General features: G+C 40.5%; 1 protein-coding gene across 1 annotated transcript in view; it reads left to right on the top strand.

Annotated features, from left to right (window-relative positions):
- The window catches only part of UBL7 (ubiquitin like 7), a 122,259-nt gene that overhangs the window by 1,827 nt on the left and 103,948 nt on the right, over positions 1 to 16,484 (top strand). The window contains exon 2 of the mRNA XM_053717333.1: positions 726 to 926. Coding sequence (XP_053573308.1) covers positions 746 to 926 — 181 coding nt within the window. The 5' untranslated portion in view covers positions 726 to 745. The remainder of the gene's footprint in view (positions 1 to 725; positions 927 to 16,484) is intronic.

Raw genomic sequence — 16,484 nt, 5'->3', positions numbered from 1 at the left:
ATTAAAGTAGACCTATTTTTACATAACGTTTAATATGGTATTTGAGGGAACTGCTGACTTTACATTCACTTTAAATGTTTTGAGTTGTGTTTTCCAGTTAAAGGGACAGTCTACACCAGAATTTTTATTGTTTTAAAATATAGATAATCCCTTTATTACCCATTTCCCAGTTTTGCATAACCAACACAGTTATAATAATATACTTTTAACCACTGTGATTATCTTGTATCTAAGCCTCTGCAAACTGCCCCTTTTTTCAGTTCTTTTGACAGACTTGCAGTCTAGCCAATCAGTGCCTGGTCCCAGATTACTTCACGTGCGCGAGCACAGTGTTATCTATATGAAATATGTGAACTAACACCCTCTAGTGGTGAAAAACTGTTTAAATGCAATCTGAAAGAGGTGGGCTTCAAGGTCTAAGAAATTAGCATATGAAACTCCTAGGTTAAGCTTTTTTGGCCTAGACTGTCCCTTTAATATTATTTGTATGCATTTAGTGCTCAGCCAGTAAATTATGTTTACAATTAATATAAATTAGTCCCTGTTTGAGCCGTGACTTTTTGTAATCCGTTGTAGTGATCATGAGTTGTCTGCCTTTGTGTAGTTAGAATAAATCTGGTTCACCCTCATGAATGTATTTTGTGCCTCTTGTCATAACGTTATTGCTTTTCTCATCAAATACAGTGTATTTAAGTGTATCTGACTATACCTTTATTTCCACCCAGGATTTGTCTTCACTCTAAGGATGTCAGAGCTCCAAATTTGTGTTCAGTTGGCAGACCAGCCCCTTTCCCCAAAATCCATTGTGCGCCTCCCTGCTCCCACTTGCAGTTCTGGAAGTGGTGATAATGGTCACCGTGTGTCAGTTGTCAAACGGCACTTAACAGCCACATTACCTGAATCACTACCAGATCCAGATTTAATCGGTGAGGCCTTTTGCACAATTTGAACATTACCTATTTTTCTTCTATTTCTTTAAAACATTTGCTTAGTTAATTCTGTTTTTTTTCTTCCAATTTATCTTATCTATCTATCTATCTATCTATCTATCTATCTATCTATCTATCTATCTATCTATCTATCTTATTTATCTTTGTAGTTACAAAAACTTTAACCTATTTCCTTAAATCTGTAAGTGTTTACTTTTTTGGGCTCACATTATACATACAGCAAAAAGGACAAAATGGAATATAGTGTAGTTATTTTTTTTAATAAACATAAACTCTCACATATCAGTGTATTTATGTTTTATATATTAATGTACAATATACACACATGCCAAGTTAGTTACAATAAAAACTGATTTTGCAGCTTTAGTTCACTACTTATGGGAAACAAATTGTTGTATTATTTAACAGTTTAGAGTTATCGTATTTTCCATTACATGGTCCATATAAATGTATTATTATGTTAAACATGCTGGCTAAAAAAAAAAAAAAAGTCATGGATTCTTTGCAGAAGTTTGTTCATGATCTCTGGTTTAAGGGGGCTAAGCTCTATATATAGCCCTGAGAAAAAAAGCTAGGTCATTGCTGTTACCTGAAATCAGAAATACTGTGTATTTGTTTTTAACCCCTTAACGACTGAGGACGTGCAGGGTACTTCCTCAGAAAAAAGGCAGTTAATGCCTGAGAACGTACCCTGCACGTCCTCAGTGTGGAAAGCAGCTGGAAGCGATCCTGCTCGCTTCCAGCTGCTTTCCGGTTATTGCAGTGATGCCTCGATATGGAGGCATCCTGCAATAACCTTTTTAAGTAATCCGGTGCAGAGAGAGCCACTCTGTGGCCCTCTCTGCACCGGAGATCGGTGGCTACCTGCGTTGGTGGGTGGGAGCCGGACCGGGAGGCGGGTGGCGGCCATCGATGGCCCTGTGGAAGTGAAGGGGGGCGGGATCGTGGGCGGGGGTGGCTGGGGGCGCGCACGGGCACGGGAGGGTGGGGGCGGGCGCGTGCACGGGGAGGGAGCGGGTGGGAACCGCTACACTGCAGAAAATCTGCAAATAAAAAAGATTAAATAATCGAAAAATTAAATAATCAGCAAAGTGGTGGGGGTTTGTCTGTGGGTGGGGGCCTGTTTTGAAGCTACACTACAGAAAAAAAAAAACAAAGAGAAAAAAAAACACTTTTTATTGTAAACTGGGTACTGGCAGACAGCTGCCAGTACCCAAGATGGCCCCCAATAAGGCAGAGGGGAGGGTTAGAGAGCGGTTTTGGGGGGGATCAGGGAGGTTGGGGGCTAAGGGGGGGATCCTACACAGTAGCATATGTAAATATGCTAAAAAAAAATTCATTTTTTTTTTAAAACCCTTTTATTTTAGTACTGGCAGACTTTCTGCCAGTACTTAAGATGGCGGGGACAATTGTGGGGTGGGGGAGGGAAGGGAGCTGTTTGGGAGGGATCAGGGGGTGGGATGTGTCAGATGTGAGGCTGATCTCTACACTAAAGCTAAAATTAACCCTACATGCTCACTACAAACTCCCTAATTAACCCTTTCACTGCTAGCCATAATACACGTGTGAGGCGCAACAGGATTTAGTGGCCTTCTAATTACCAGAAAGCAACGCCAAAGTCATATATGTCTGCTATTTCTGAACAAAGGGGATCCCAGACAAGCATTTACAACCATTTGTGCCATAATTGCACAAGCTGTTTGTAAATGATTTCAGTGAGAAACCTAAAATTGTGAAAAATTTTACGTTTTTTTTAATTTGATCGCATTTGGCGGTGAAATGGTGGCATGAAATATACCAAAATGTGCCTAGATCAATACTTGGGGTTGTCTACTACACTACACTAAAGCTAAAATTAACCCTACAAGCTCCCTAAAAGCTCCCTAATTAACCCCTTAACTGCTGGGCATGATACACTTGTGGTGCGCAGTGGCATTTAGCGGCCTTCTAATTACCAAAAAGCAACGCCAAAGCCATATATGTGTGCTATTTCTGAACAAAGGGGATCCCAGAGAAGAATTTACAACCATTTATGCCATAATTGCACAAGTTGTTTGTAAATAATTTCAGTGAGAAACCTAAAGTTTGTGAAAAAATTTGTGAAAAAGTGAACAATTTTTTGTATTTGATCGCATTTGGCGGTGAAATGGTGGCATGACATATACCAAAATTGGCCTAGATCAATACTTTGGGATGTCTACTAAAAAAAAATATATAAATGTCAAGGGATATTCAGGTATTCCTGAAAGATATCAGTGTTCTAATGTAACTAGCGCTAATTTTGGAAAAAAATGGTTTGGAAATAGCAAAGTGCTACTTGTATTTATGGCCCTATAACTTGCAAAAAAAGCAAAGAACATGTAAACATTGGGTATTTCTAAACTCAGGACAAAATTTAGAAACTATTTAGCATGAGTGTTTTTTGGTGGTTTTAGATATGTAACAGATTTTGGGGGTCAAAGTTAGAAAAAGTGTGTTTTTTTCCATTTTTCCTCATATTTTATAATTTTTTTTATAGTAAATTATAAGATATGATGAAAATAATGGTATCTTTAGAAAGTCCATTTAATGGCGAGAAAAACGGTATATAATATGTGTGGGTACAGTAAATGAGTAAGAAGAAAATTACAGCTAAACACAAACACCGCAAAAATGTAAAAATAGCCTTGGTCCCAAACGGACAGAAAATGGAAAAGTGCTCTGGTCACTAAGGGGTTAATAGCTACACATATTGATGAATGTTCCATGCAACATGGTTATGATCTGCTCCATAGCTGCACAGACTAAGGTGCATGGAAGTCATCCAGCAATCAAAGTGACATACACCTCTCCTCCAATTGTTAACTATAGTTACCAATGTGCCACACATTTAGAAATGGCGCACACACAATTGCATACAAATAACAACTGTGCCAGGCATTCTGGCAATATACAAATAGAGGGCAAGTCCAGGACCCACAAATCTCAGTGCCAAGGGAGGCCTCCACTAGTGCCTGGATTTATTTAATCCTATCTTACTTTATAATGCTAGATAAGAGGTTCCCCCTTTGGGACACACTTGGGACCCTGGGGTACAATAGCTGTTCTTTATTATAATTAGGTATAGTAATGCAATTTTTAAAAATTGTTTTGTTAATGTGCTTTAATATTTCTTACAATGTGTACAGAGGCTTCCAATGTTTTAGAATCTCTCGTACAGCTTATTTAGGTCAGTGCTTCTATCCACCCAATGTGCACAGTGCAACAATTTTAATACCTAATACATTTCCGCTTGTAAACGGCAAACATTTTGTAAATAACTATCTTAATTAACTTTTTTAACTTAACTGCAATAACATCATAAATATACAGATGAAAAATATCTAGGAGTGTATTTATGTGTCAGACTTTTGTGGTCAAAACATTTTAAGTAGCATCTTTTTTAAGGCACTTGTTTGTACTCAAGAAATTATTTACTCACCTATTCATGGGAATAGGCTAAAGTTTCAATAATTAACAAGATTGCTTTTAAGTAGGCTGAGAAGCTGGATTAGCAAAGGACGGATTTAAAAATAGGGATGATTAGCAAAGGTGAAACTAAAAAAAGACGAGCAGGATTAGCAAAAGGGGAACTCAAAAAAATGCCCATTAAATGGTATTACTTGATACTATACAGTGTTCTCCCAAGAAAATGTTGCCAGCCGGGTGGGGGCATATCATGTATAATATCTATCTATCTCAACACACACAAAGCCTGGCAGTCTCTAGCAAACACACAGCTATATTTAAAAGCAAAAATTGGAGAATTAGTTGCGTTTGGCGCCAAACTGTTTAGGCCCAGGACCACGTCAAGGTATCTTCCCTCCTGGGTCCCTAACCAGCAGCCACACAGTGCATGCTTCCAAACAAACAAACTGAGAACCAACCAGGGTGACAGAGGCCTTTGTAATTTCCCTACACACATACAAAACACAGAAATGGATTGCACTCTCTAACTGGACTGGGTACACATCCCAAGTCACTGCAACACCCACAGCCCTGAATATTTAGACAGCTGTACAGTTTCCAGCAACTCAGGCAGTTGACCCACAACCAGCCTGGGTGACAAGTCGATAGGGAAAATTACATTACAAAATTATGAACACAACATACAGAAAGTCTGGCACTCTCTAACAAGCACTCAGCAATATTTATAATAACAAATTGGGGAGTTACTTGCATTTGGTGCCAAATGGTTTAAGAATAGGACTCCATCCTGTTTTGTAATTTTCCCTATGGGCTTGTCACCCAGGCTGGTTGGTGGTTAACTGCCTGAGTTGCTGGAAACTGTACAGCTGTCTGTAAGTATTCAGGGCTTTGGGTTTTGCAGTGACTTGGGATGTGTACCTAGTCCAGCATAGGTGTGCAGTCCATTTCTGTGTTTCGTGTATATGTGTGTATCTCTCTCCTGGGGCAACGCAATGATTGGAGGAAGCCGGTTTCGTCATCAATATGCTAATGAAGCAGCAGATGCAGACGGAGGATCGGCGTTATGTTTACCATAACGCAAAGGTAAGTATTTTTAAAAATAAGCATCATTGTAAAATTTAATGAATTAAAGTGCCCCTGTTTTTAAGAGTATTATTTAATACTGGCCTTTAATTCCGTAAAGTTTACAATCACTTGCTACTTAGCATGAACGCATGGACATTGCTGCTTTAACTTTGAATTGGTGCAGAGAGACATTTACCAGTATGTCAGGGGGAATGTGAATAGAGCATCTCTCCTCCATGTTGGACACCAAGGGATGCAAATCTGCATCATGTGAACTGCTACTCCCCTGCCACATAAATACAGTCCTAGATTTATTTATGATGTTATTACATTTTATATAATAAAGTTTGTTGAAATGGCTATTGGTGTAACGTATGCTGTTTTTTAGGAGGTGAAAATCAGAAGTTTGTAGTGTGTAAACAGAAATGTTTGGAACCACTATAGAGCTAGTATATTTAACCCCTATTATTTGATGATATAGTCTGAGCTTTAGTTATTACTTTAATTTTGGTATTATTTTTTTTCTCAAAAATGTTCAAATACCACAGTTTAAATAGTTATATCATTTTTTTATTTTATTATTTTTTTTTCAAAAAGCTTTATTTGCAACAAAAACAATATACATGACACAACGAGCAATGTAAACATTGGATACATATAAACATATAAACGAGGGTACAGATAATCATAATCGGAAATATCCAATTAAAAAGGTGAGATCAAATGTCCGTACCGGGTTAAACTCGACCTTACGGACCTAGATATTGTGCCATTGTTCATCTGATGGTGTACAGTGTCCTGGTAAATTAGAAAATACCTTATATTTAAAAGAAAAGGAGAACCAAAAGCAACAAAAATCGTGCTGCAAAGCGAGATAGACTGTTACAAAGTGGTCATCTGCAAGTTAGCATAGAAATTTGGAGATGATGTATGGTGTAGTGTAAGTGAGTTTTTAGCAATAAGGAGGCTCTCCAACAAGAGGAGGGAAAGTGGGGGACAAGGGAACCCTCTGGATTAATTAAGCAAGAGTATCAGGAGGTCTAAGGGAGTAAATATATTCTTTCCATATAAGTCGGATTGCTAGATAATCATCGACCCTTTTTTTTTTCCATTTTTTATTAGTTTGATATGTATCAAAATACATAGTCATATACTAAAATCCAAAGTATTATATTACTTAATATGATATGTGATACTTATTATAGTAATTTTGGTACATTTATTAATTTGAGTCTAAGTGTACACTTCAGTGGGGGTAAATAGTTAAATAAAAATGTCCATGTGTTATGAGGAAGTGAGATGTTCAAAATTAGTTCTATTTCTTTTCTAATGTTCGTCCAATATAGCTGGGCAATAGGACAGGCCCACCATAAGTGTGAGAAGGTACCTCTGTGTGTGCAACCTCTCCAGCAGTCGTTATTCAAGCCTGGGAATATCTTCCCTAGTTTATCTGGTGTATAGTGCCACCTACAAAGGAGCTTCATATTCATTTCTGCAATAGCTATAGACGAGGCAGAGGAGCTCATTTGCTTAAATATTTGCCATGTTTTAAGAGGTTGATGCTCATTGATTTCGCTCTCCCAACTTGTGAGATATGATAGAGAATGCTGAGAGTTATGTGCAAGCAATAAGTTATATGATATGGAGAGAATACCTGTGCGCGGGCATATTTTGGGGTTGGGGAGTTGGGGACAATGGGCATCCCTGCTTTGTATCGTTACTAATTTGGAATGGGCAGGACAGGGAGTTGTCTAATTTAATATTAGCTGTGGGGTGGTTGTAGAGAGCGAGAATTTTATTAATAAATTGGGCATCAAAGCCAAATCTCGTTATGTATGGAAAAGGAATGACCAGCTTAGGCGGTCGAAGGTCTTTTCGGTGTCTATTGAGAGAATTATAGAGGGAATGCTGTGGTTGTTAACGTAGTCTATGATGATCAAGATTTTAGTCGTATTATCTCTAGCCTCTCAGTGAGGAGTAAATCCCACCTGGTCAGTGTGATGACCCTATTTAACCGAGTGGTAATAATTTTGGCATATAGCTTAATATCCACATTTAGAAGCAATATAGGGCGAATGTTGGAAGGGTTTGTGGCTGGTTTGCCCGGCTTTGGCAGTACTACTACATGTGCCTCTAGCATGGAAGAAGGAAATGCAGCTCCGGTAGCAACTTTGTTAAAGATTGTAGTTAAATGCGGGGTAAGGGCCTCTTGGAAGGTTTGATAGTATGTAGTAGAGAAGACATCTGGGCCTGGGCTTTTACCTTGTTTAAGTGTCTGAATTGCTAGTATTATTTCCTGGGCGGTGATAGGAGTATTGAGATCTCTTAATTGTTCTTCTAAAAGGACAGGGGGGGGGGGCAATTCTGGAGGAATTGTTCGATTTTCTGAGAGGATTGAGAGGGGGAGACCTCTGGGTGAATATTATACAAGGTAGAGTAATAAGTATGAAATGTATGTAGAATGTCAGTAGTGTTTTTTTATAGGGGCTTGTTAGGAGGTCGAATTTCGTAGATGTGCGATTTAAGTTTCTTTTTTTGAGGGATCTCGCTAAATATTTACCAGCCCTATTGCTTTCATAATGAAATAGGCTATTAGTCTTGCGTTTGAGAGAATGTTATTCAATATTTAAAAAGTAATCTAAAGCTTTTCTGGTGTTTAGTAGTTCAGATAGGAGTGTGGGGTCAAACTGGGATTGTTTGTATTGAAGATCTAGGCTTGAAAGTTTGCTAGTCAGTTTGTAATATAATTTCCTTTGGGCTTGATTTAATTTGGGATTTCATTTTAATAAGTTCTCCCCTGAGGAAGCATTTATGCGCTTCCCAAACAGAAAATTGGTTAGAGGTTGAGGGGGTGTTAATTTGGAAATATTCTAGCAGGGTATTGTTCAATTTGGTGATTGATTCTACATTGTTAAGCAATGCATTTTCAAGTGTTCAGAGATAAGGGCTAGATGAGTGTTCCGGCCAGTGGATATGGAGCTCTACCGCTGAGTGGTCTGACCAAGGGGTGGGTGTTATTTTGCACCGACGTATTTAAGAAAGACCTACTTGATTAGTCAAAATGTAATCTATGCGACTGTAGGATTTGTTAGGATGAGAGTAAAATGTAAAATCTTTTGTGGAAGGGTGCACGAAGCGCCAGGCATCGTAAAGGTTGTGTTTTTTTTAGGTTTTTCCAGAAGTAAGTAAGAAATGTTGTATTTAGTTTCATGAGTGGGTTGGTGCTGTCTAATTGCGGTTGGAAAGGAATTGAAGTCCCGCCCCCCCCCCCACGTAAATTGGACCTTTTGGAAATGTCTAAAACATGGTTGAACATTTTAGCATAGAATGCTTTTTGATCTGTGCTAGGAGCGTAAATGTTAATGAGCATTATAGGTTTCCCATATAGAAGACCTACCAAACCCAGGAATCTACCCTCTGTTTCAGTCACTTTTTGTATGAGTGTGAAGGGCAATGCTCTCTTAAGTAGTATACTAACTCCTCATTTTTTAGTAGGGCCAGAACTGTGATAGTGCTGGGTATATGTTCGTCCCAGATATTTTGGTTGATGGTTTCTTTTGAAGTGGGTTTCTTCTAAATATAGAATGTCAGCTTGACGCTTTGCTAAGTCTGAGAGTGCCTTAGACCATTTGCAGGGCGAGTTTAATCCCTTAGCATTCTGTGTTAATATAATTAAGGGGCTAGCCTTGTTAGAGTCTCTGGGTTACATATGAAGTGTTAGTGATAGCGGTTTGAGTTATGGGATCTAACTGAGACTTATAGCAGTTGGGACGGTGTGGAATTGGGGAGGCCTCCTCTGCACTGTGTAAAGAGAAAGTAACATTGCAAGTTGACAATATACATGCACGTCTAGCACAAAGTAATAACAAAACAGTGAGAACATCAACTACAAATAAAACAATAAACATATCTCTAAGTCTAGAATTAGACATACAGTAGAGAAAACGTTTTTTGGGGGAATATCCAGATAAAAGTCTCTCCTAAAAGCTATGTATTTTCCCCATCCTCCCACCACGGACGGCAGGACAAAGGGAAAAGTGTACTTTGTACGTATCCTGGGTCGGTTCACAATTATGCAAGAGGAGAATACCTATGTGTATGGTGCATATACAGAATAATTAACACATATTACCTGGGTATGCGTAGTTCCCTACTGTCACAGAGTCCTAAGCAAAGCTGTCCCTCATGGTGCTAACCATTATGAGTCTATCCTGCATGTGAGCAGTGATCGTAGCAAGGCCCTAAGGCTGATGTTGAAGTAGATCTCAATTGCAGTCATCCTCAGAGTTAGAAGAATGTGGAGATCTCGGCTGGGGAATCTTTCTGTCGTCTTTATCCTGACGGAGTTGATCTTTAACTTTACGGGCATTTTGGTTTGCCACTTCTTGGGTTTAGGGTTGGTTCATTTGGGATTTGTCGGCTGAAGAGTAGATGAAGAAGTTATGTCAGTTGGCGGATCCAGTCTGAGTTCCTTGGTAAAAGAAGGTATTTCTTCAGGAGTATGGCATATAAAATGTTTGTTTTCCTGGAGAACCATAAGCTGAACGGGGAAACCCCATCTGTAAGGGATCTTTTTGTTGCGCAGCAGCGAAGTAAGCAGAGCAAAGTAATTTCTATGTTGTAAGGCTCTTGTGAAGAGGTCCTCAAAGAACTGTATCACATTTCCTCGGAATTTCACTGGTTGCTGTTTTACTGATTGAGGAGCATCTCCTTTTCTATAAAGTTCTTAAACCGGATAATGATATCCCTGAGGGGAGCTGTACCCGGAGGTTTGGGTCGAAGGGCTCTATGGGCTCTGACCCAAAGGATGTGATCTGTATAAAAAGATTCTTTTATGTTAGAAAACAGTCCTTGTAGGTACTCAGGGAAGTCTCTTGGCAGTATAGTTTCAGGTATACCTCTCAGTTGTATATTATTTCGCCTACTCCTTTTTTTTAAGGTCTTCGATCTTGTTCATGAGAGTTTCAACTGTGTCTTGATGGGTTGTCCTCTAAACGTTGAGTATCTTCTCTTATCTCTTCAGTTTTTGCCTCCATCATGTCTACCCTGGAGCCCAGAGCCTGTAAATCTTGTTTTAGCTCTGACAGTTCTTCTCTTAGACATGTTCTAAAGATGTCAGAGATCTCCTGCTTTGATGCAAAATACGATAACATAGAGGCAGAGATTTGGGTGGTGTCATCGGCAGGCATTGTAGGTATTGGTGCTGGAGCTTGGGGACTAAGAGAGGGTCTAGTTTTATTGCCAGAGTCAGCAGGGGAAGAGGATTGCTCTACTGCAAAATACGAAGGCATGGTGTGAGTCTTGGTAGAAGATTGTTTCGGTAGCCTTTCTGACTTTGCTGGTCTTCTGGCAGCCATTAGGGATCAGGCGGGCAGTAGCGTGTTACTAAACCAGAGTACTGGTGCAGATTGTTAAGGCGTTATTGCTTCCAGGCCAATTAGATCATTTCTGAGATTACTATTACATCGAATAACAGGGTATCCCAGACATGGGCGGCTATGGATTCTTCTGGAATTGCACCCTTTTTAAAACTGCAGTGTAGATGTATACACAGTATAGGGGTATCTGTCCAGTATATCTAGCAGCTTGTGATAATGCCCCCTGATAATAGCCTAATCTGGTTGCAAGGCGGAATAAAGTCACTACAGTGCGCACCCACACATGTAACTGCGTATGTGGGCTAATTTGGCCTGGGAGTCAGATGTGGCGCAGTAAATGTATTACCGCAAACATTTATCCCTCAGCTGGTGCACTGAAATTACCCCATTCCCACTCAAGGGGAATTGTATGTGCTTAGTGTCCTTTTAAGGGTGTGCTCATCAGCAGTGGTGTTGTGCCGAGTTGCGAGGGAGTCACTTTACCTATGAAGCGTGTGCGGCCCTCCTTTACCTAGTAGCCTGACAGGCTGTGTTATCTCCGGTAAGTCCGTTGCGTGGCCTCCTCCTCTCACCACAGGATTCCCAGATGACCACAAAGTGCCCGCTCTGCAGAGTTGCAGAGATGCGGGAAGACACACAACGGGCCCTGTTAGTGCTGTTCAGCAAGATGGCGCCGGTCCCCTCTGTCTTTTAGCAGTCAGATTAGCAATCAGGTTTGTTCCCCATGGAGCATCTGATATCCGTGCGATTTTGGTGCTAATAGGTTCCAGGCATTACGGTCTTGCTTAGATGCCGGGTTTTCTCTGAATATGCCGAGTTGGTAGCCCAGGATCAGCTGTTATGGAGACTTTAACAACGGAGCTCCGGAGTTACATGGCCATCGTGGCTGCTGCCGGCTCTGTCCCCCTATAGTTATATCATTTTTAATGTATTTTATCCTCCCTAATACTTGCCTTAGAGTTGTCAAGTTTTGTGTGTTTTTGTGGCAGCATGTTAATGCTCATGGTCCCTCATCCATTTGTTAAACTACATCTGTGGTGTATTGTGTACCCCAAGTAGATGTCAGTTATTCAGTAGTAACTTCTCATGTTTAAATCCAAACTACTTCCATGCCAGATATATTAGAAGTGCCTTTGTCCTCTGTTTTTTATTTTTTTATGCTGTACAGTAATCCAGGAACATTAACAAATGCAAGACACCCAACTCACTATACTGTGTCTATTAACCCATTTTATCTGCCAATTTACCTAAAAATCATCTCACCCTAACAAATAGAGGAATATATTTTTGTTGGATGTCATAGTTGTTCAAAACAGCCCGCGGGTGTCTCTCAGTTAAACATTATACTGTAATGATGTGGCAGGTAGTACGTAATTGCATAGAGCCTCAAACAGATTTAACCCCTTCGCTAACGGAAATTTCAGAGTAGAACTTGCTCAAAATACCGGATAATTTTTAGAATTTTTGTATCACTCCATTTAAACAGAAATAGAGCCTTTTTTCTATTTACCTATCAAATATATATATATAAATTTAAGTAGATAACCCAAGGTATTGATCTAAGCCTATTTTGGTGTATTTTATGCCACCATTTTACAGTCATATGCAATAATAATTAAAAAAAAAAAATTAGTTAACTTTTTCACAAACTTTGTTTTTCTCACTTAAATTATTTACATACCGCTTGTGGAATTTATGACAGAAATGATTGTAAAAGTTTCTCTGGGAAATTTGTTCAGAAAAAGCAGACATTGCTTTTTGATTAATAGAAGGCCTTTAATTGCAGCTGCACACCACACTTCTATTATTCCTGACAGTGAAGGCATTAATCATGTAGCTTGTAAGATTAATTTTAGCTGTAGTGTAGAGATTACCCTGACACCTCCCACTCCCTCCCAAAAAAGCTCTCTACCCCAACTACACCCACCCACACTCATCCCCATCATCTTATGTACTGGCAGACAGTCTGCCAGTATGCAGTTTTGGGATATTTATTATTATTATTTTCTGTAGTGTATGGTCCCCCCACCTCCCTTCTCCTGGTGATCGTTTCATGGGGAACCCCGCCGCCCCATTACCAGCCTTTCCTGTAGTGCAGCGCCCCATTCCTCCATCTCCCTTCAATTTTATTTTGTGGAGTGTAGCGCCCCTCCCACTCCCTCCGCAGCTGGGCCACCCATCTGCCTACCGCTTTTTCTCCCACACCTCCTGCCAGCACCAGCAGATGATCGTTACAGACGATGACACACACAGTATCACTGTCTGTTACAATCATGCATCTATCTTCATATGGAACCAGAGCACCAATCGTGATCCGCTTCCATATGAAGACAGATGCCTGCAGCTCAGGAACAGCAGCTCTCGACTGTCACTTTAGAGCTAGAACATGTGTGTGTGTGTGTGTGTGTATGTATGTATGTATGTATGTGTATATATATATATATATATATATAATGTATGTATGTTATATGGTAAAATGGGCTTTGTACTGCATGACATTTATTATTCCTGACAGTGAAGGCGTTAATCATGTAGCTTGTAAGATTAATTTTAGCTGTAGTGTAGAGATTACCCTGACACCTCCCACTCCCTCCCAAAAAAGCTCACACACTTCTCAGTATATATATATGGGATAAACCATGCATTGTGTTTCATTGAATATGTATACCTAAGTACTATACTCTAATCACTGAGCTATTGTTTTCTTCTCACTCCCTAACTGCCTACAGCCAGGATGTCACTAACTGACATTTCTGGTTCACTAAAGCTGCATTAAGTTATATGAGGTCTGCTGAGAAACTGTTGTTTTATTTGTAAAGAATCATATTTCACTGAGAAGTGTGTGAAAAGTTTAGCTCCCTGTGTGTAACCACCGGAAGGCATAGCTGTCTGATTTTAGGCAAATTAGCTTCTACATACAGGGAGCTTAACTTCTCACACACTTCTCAGTGAAATATGATCCTTTACAAATAAAACAGTTTCTCAGCAGACCTCATATAACTTAGCGCAGCTTTAGTGAGCCAGGCATGTCATTTAGTGACTTTCTAGCTGTAGGCAGTTAGGAAATGAGGAGAAAACAATATTACTCCCATTACCCATAATCCCCACTCATTCGGCCGAAGGAGAATGGAAATCGAAGATGACACAAGGGTATAGAGGTGCCTGAGGTTTATACAAAATAACTGCCGTCTTAAATCAAATTAAGGACGGGTTGTGGACTGTCCATGCCAGGAAAGAAAGAATTGTATCAGGTAAGCATACATTTTGTTTTATTTACAGTGGCATGGAGAGTCCACAAATCCATTCCAATTACTAGTGGGAACCAATACCCAAGCTAGAATGGAAGTGAGGGAGAACAAGACAGGCAGGCCTAAACAGAAGGCACCACCGCTTGAAGAACTCAAGGAAGCCTCAGCCAAGGCAAAAGTATCAAATTTATAAAATGTGGAAAAAGTATGCAGAGGACCAAGTGGCCGCCTTGCAGATTTGCTCCACAGATGCTTCATTTTTGAAAGACAGCCCTAGTGGAATGAGCCGTAATTCTCTCAGGAGGCTGCTGTCCAGCTGTCTCATATGCTAACTGGATAAAACTTCTCAACCAGAGATAAAGAGTAGTATAAGTGGACCTTTATGCTTACCAGAGAAAACGACGAACAGGGCAGTAGATTGCCGAAAATCTTTAGTAGCTTGTAGATAAAACTTTAGAGCACGCACAACATCCAGGTTATACAACAGGCGTTCCTTCTAAAAAAGGAGGATTCGGACAAAAGGAAGGGACAACAATTTCTTGATCAATGTTGTGATCCGATACTACTTTGGGAAGAAATCCCAACTTAGTACGAAGGACTGCCTTATCTGTATGAAAAATAAGATAAGGGGTATCACACTGCAGAGCCGAAAGCTCGGAAACTCTGTGAGCAGACGAAATAGCAAGGAGAAACAAAACTTTTCAAGATGACAACTTAATATCAACCAAATTCATAGGCTCAAACGGAGCCTGCTGCAAAACTTTAAGAACAAGATTAAGGCTCCAAGGAGGAGCAACAGGTTTAAACACAGACCTGATTCTGACCAAGGCCTGAACAAAAGATTGAACATCTGACAGATCTGCCAGACGTTTGTGAAGAAGAATAGACGGTGCAGAAATCTGACCCTTTAGAGTACTTACTGACAAACCTTTCTCCAGGAACTCTCACTCGACTTAAGAGAAACCCTTCAATTTGCGCCAATAAAGGTATTTATGCCATACCTTATGGTAAATCTTACGAGAAACAGGTTTAGGAGCCTGAAACATGGTATCAATGACCTTCTAAGAATAACCACGCCTAGCCAAAACTAGGCGTTCAATCTCCAAGCAGTCAGCTTCAGAGAATCTAGATGTGGGTGGAGGAAAGGACCCTGAAGTAGAAGATCCTTCCTCAGAGGCAACCTCCAAGGGGGAAGAGATGGCATCATCACCAGATCCACGAACCATATCCTGCGAGGCCGGGAAGGAGCTATTGGAATCACTGACACTCTCTCCTGTTTGATACAAGCAATGACTCGAGGAAGGAAAGCAAATGGAGGGAACAGGTATGCGAGACCAAAGTTTCACGAAACCGTCAGAGCATCGATCAGAGCTGCTTGTGGATCTCTCATTTTGACCCGTACCTTGGAAGCTTGGCGTTTAGCCGAGACGCCATCAGATCTAACTCCAGAACCCCCCACTTGAGGGTTATTGTGAATAGTCCTGGGTGGAGAGCCCGCACCCCAGGATGAAAGGTCTGCCTGCTCAGAAAATCTGCTTCCCAGTTGTCCACCCCTGGGATGTAGATGGCAGAGAGGAGACAATTGTGAGACTCCACCCACTGGAGAATGCAAATCACCTCCGTCGCTAAGGATCTCTGAGTTCCTCCCTGGTGGTTGATGTATGCCACTGAGGTGATGTCAGATTGGAATCTGATAAACCGGACCAAACTTAGTTGAGGCCAGGCTGTTAGAGCATTGAGGATTGCTCTCAACTCTAAGATGTTTATGGGAAGAGAAAGACTCCTCTCGAGTCCAGAGACCCTGAGCCTTTAAGGAACTCCAACTACTCCCCAGCCTGACAGGCTGGCATCTGTTGTCACAATCACCCAGTATGTTCTCAAGAAACATGTACCCTGAGACAGATGGTCCTGCAAAATCCACCAAGATAGAGAGTCTCTTGTTAGGGGATCTAGAATTATCCTCTGAGAGAGATCTGAGTGGTCTCCGTTCCATTGTCTGAGCATGCATAACTGTAGTGGTCTCAGATTGAAACAAGCAAAATAAATAATGTCCATGGAAGCAACCATTAGACCAATTACCTCCATACACTGAGCCACTGATGGACAGAGGATTAAAGTGAACAACAAGAAGCAAGAATTTTGGATTTTACGACATCCGTCAGAAAAATCTTCATGGACAGAGAATCTATGATCGTCCCCAATAAGCATACCCTGGTGTCTGGCACCAGGGAACTCTTTTCTAAATTTTGTTTCCATCCGTGGGTACAAAGAATAGACAGTGTCTGTATGAGATCTTGCTAAATGAAAAGATGGAGCCTGAACCAAGATATTGTCTCGGTATGGTGCCACCGCTATCCCTTGAAATCTGACCACCGCCAAAAGGGCCCCTAGAATTT

Source organism: Bombina bombina, chromosome 6 (genome assembly GCF_027579735.1).
Source record: "Bombina bombina isolate aBomBom1 chromosome 6, aBomBom1.pri, whole genome shotgun sequence".
In the NCBI taxonomy this organism is placed as follows: domain Eukaryota; kingdom Metazoa; phylum Chordata; class Amphibia; order Anura; family Bombinatoridae; genus Bombina; species Bombina bombina.
The sequence above is the reverse complement of the archived record's forward strand: the minus strand, read 5'-3'. Positions and strand labels throughout refer to the sequence as shown.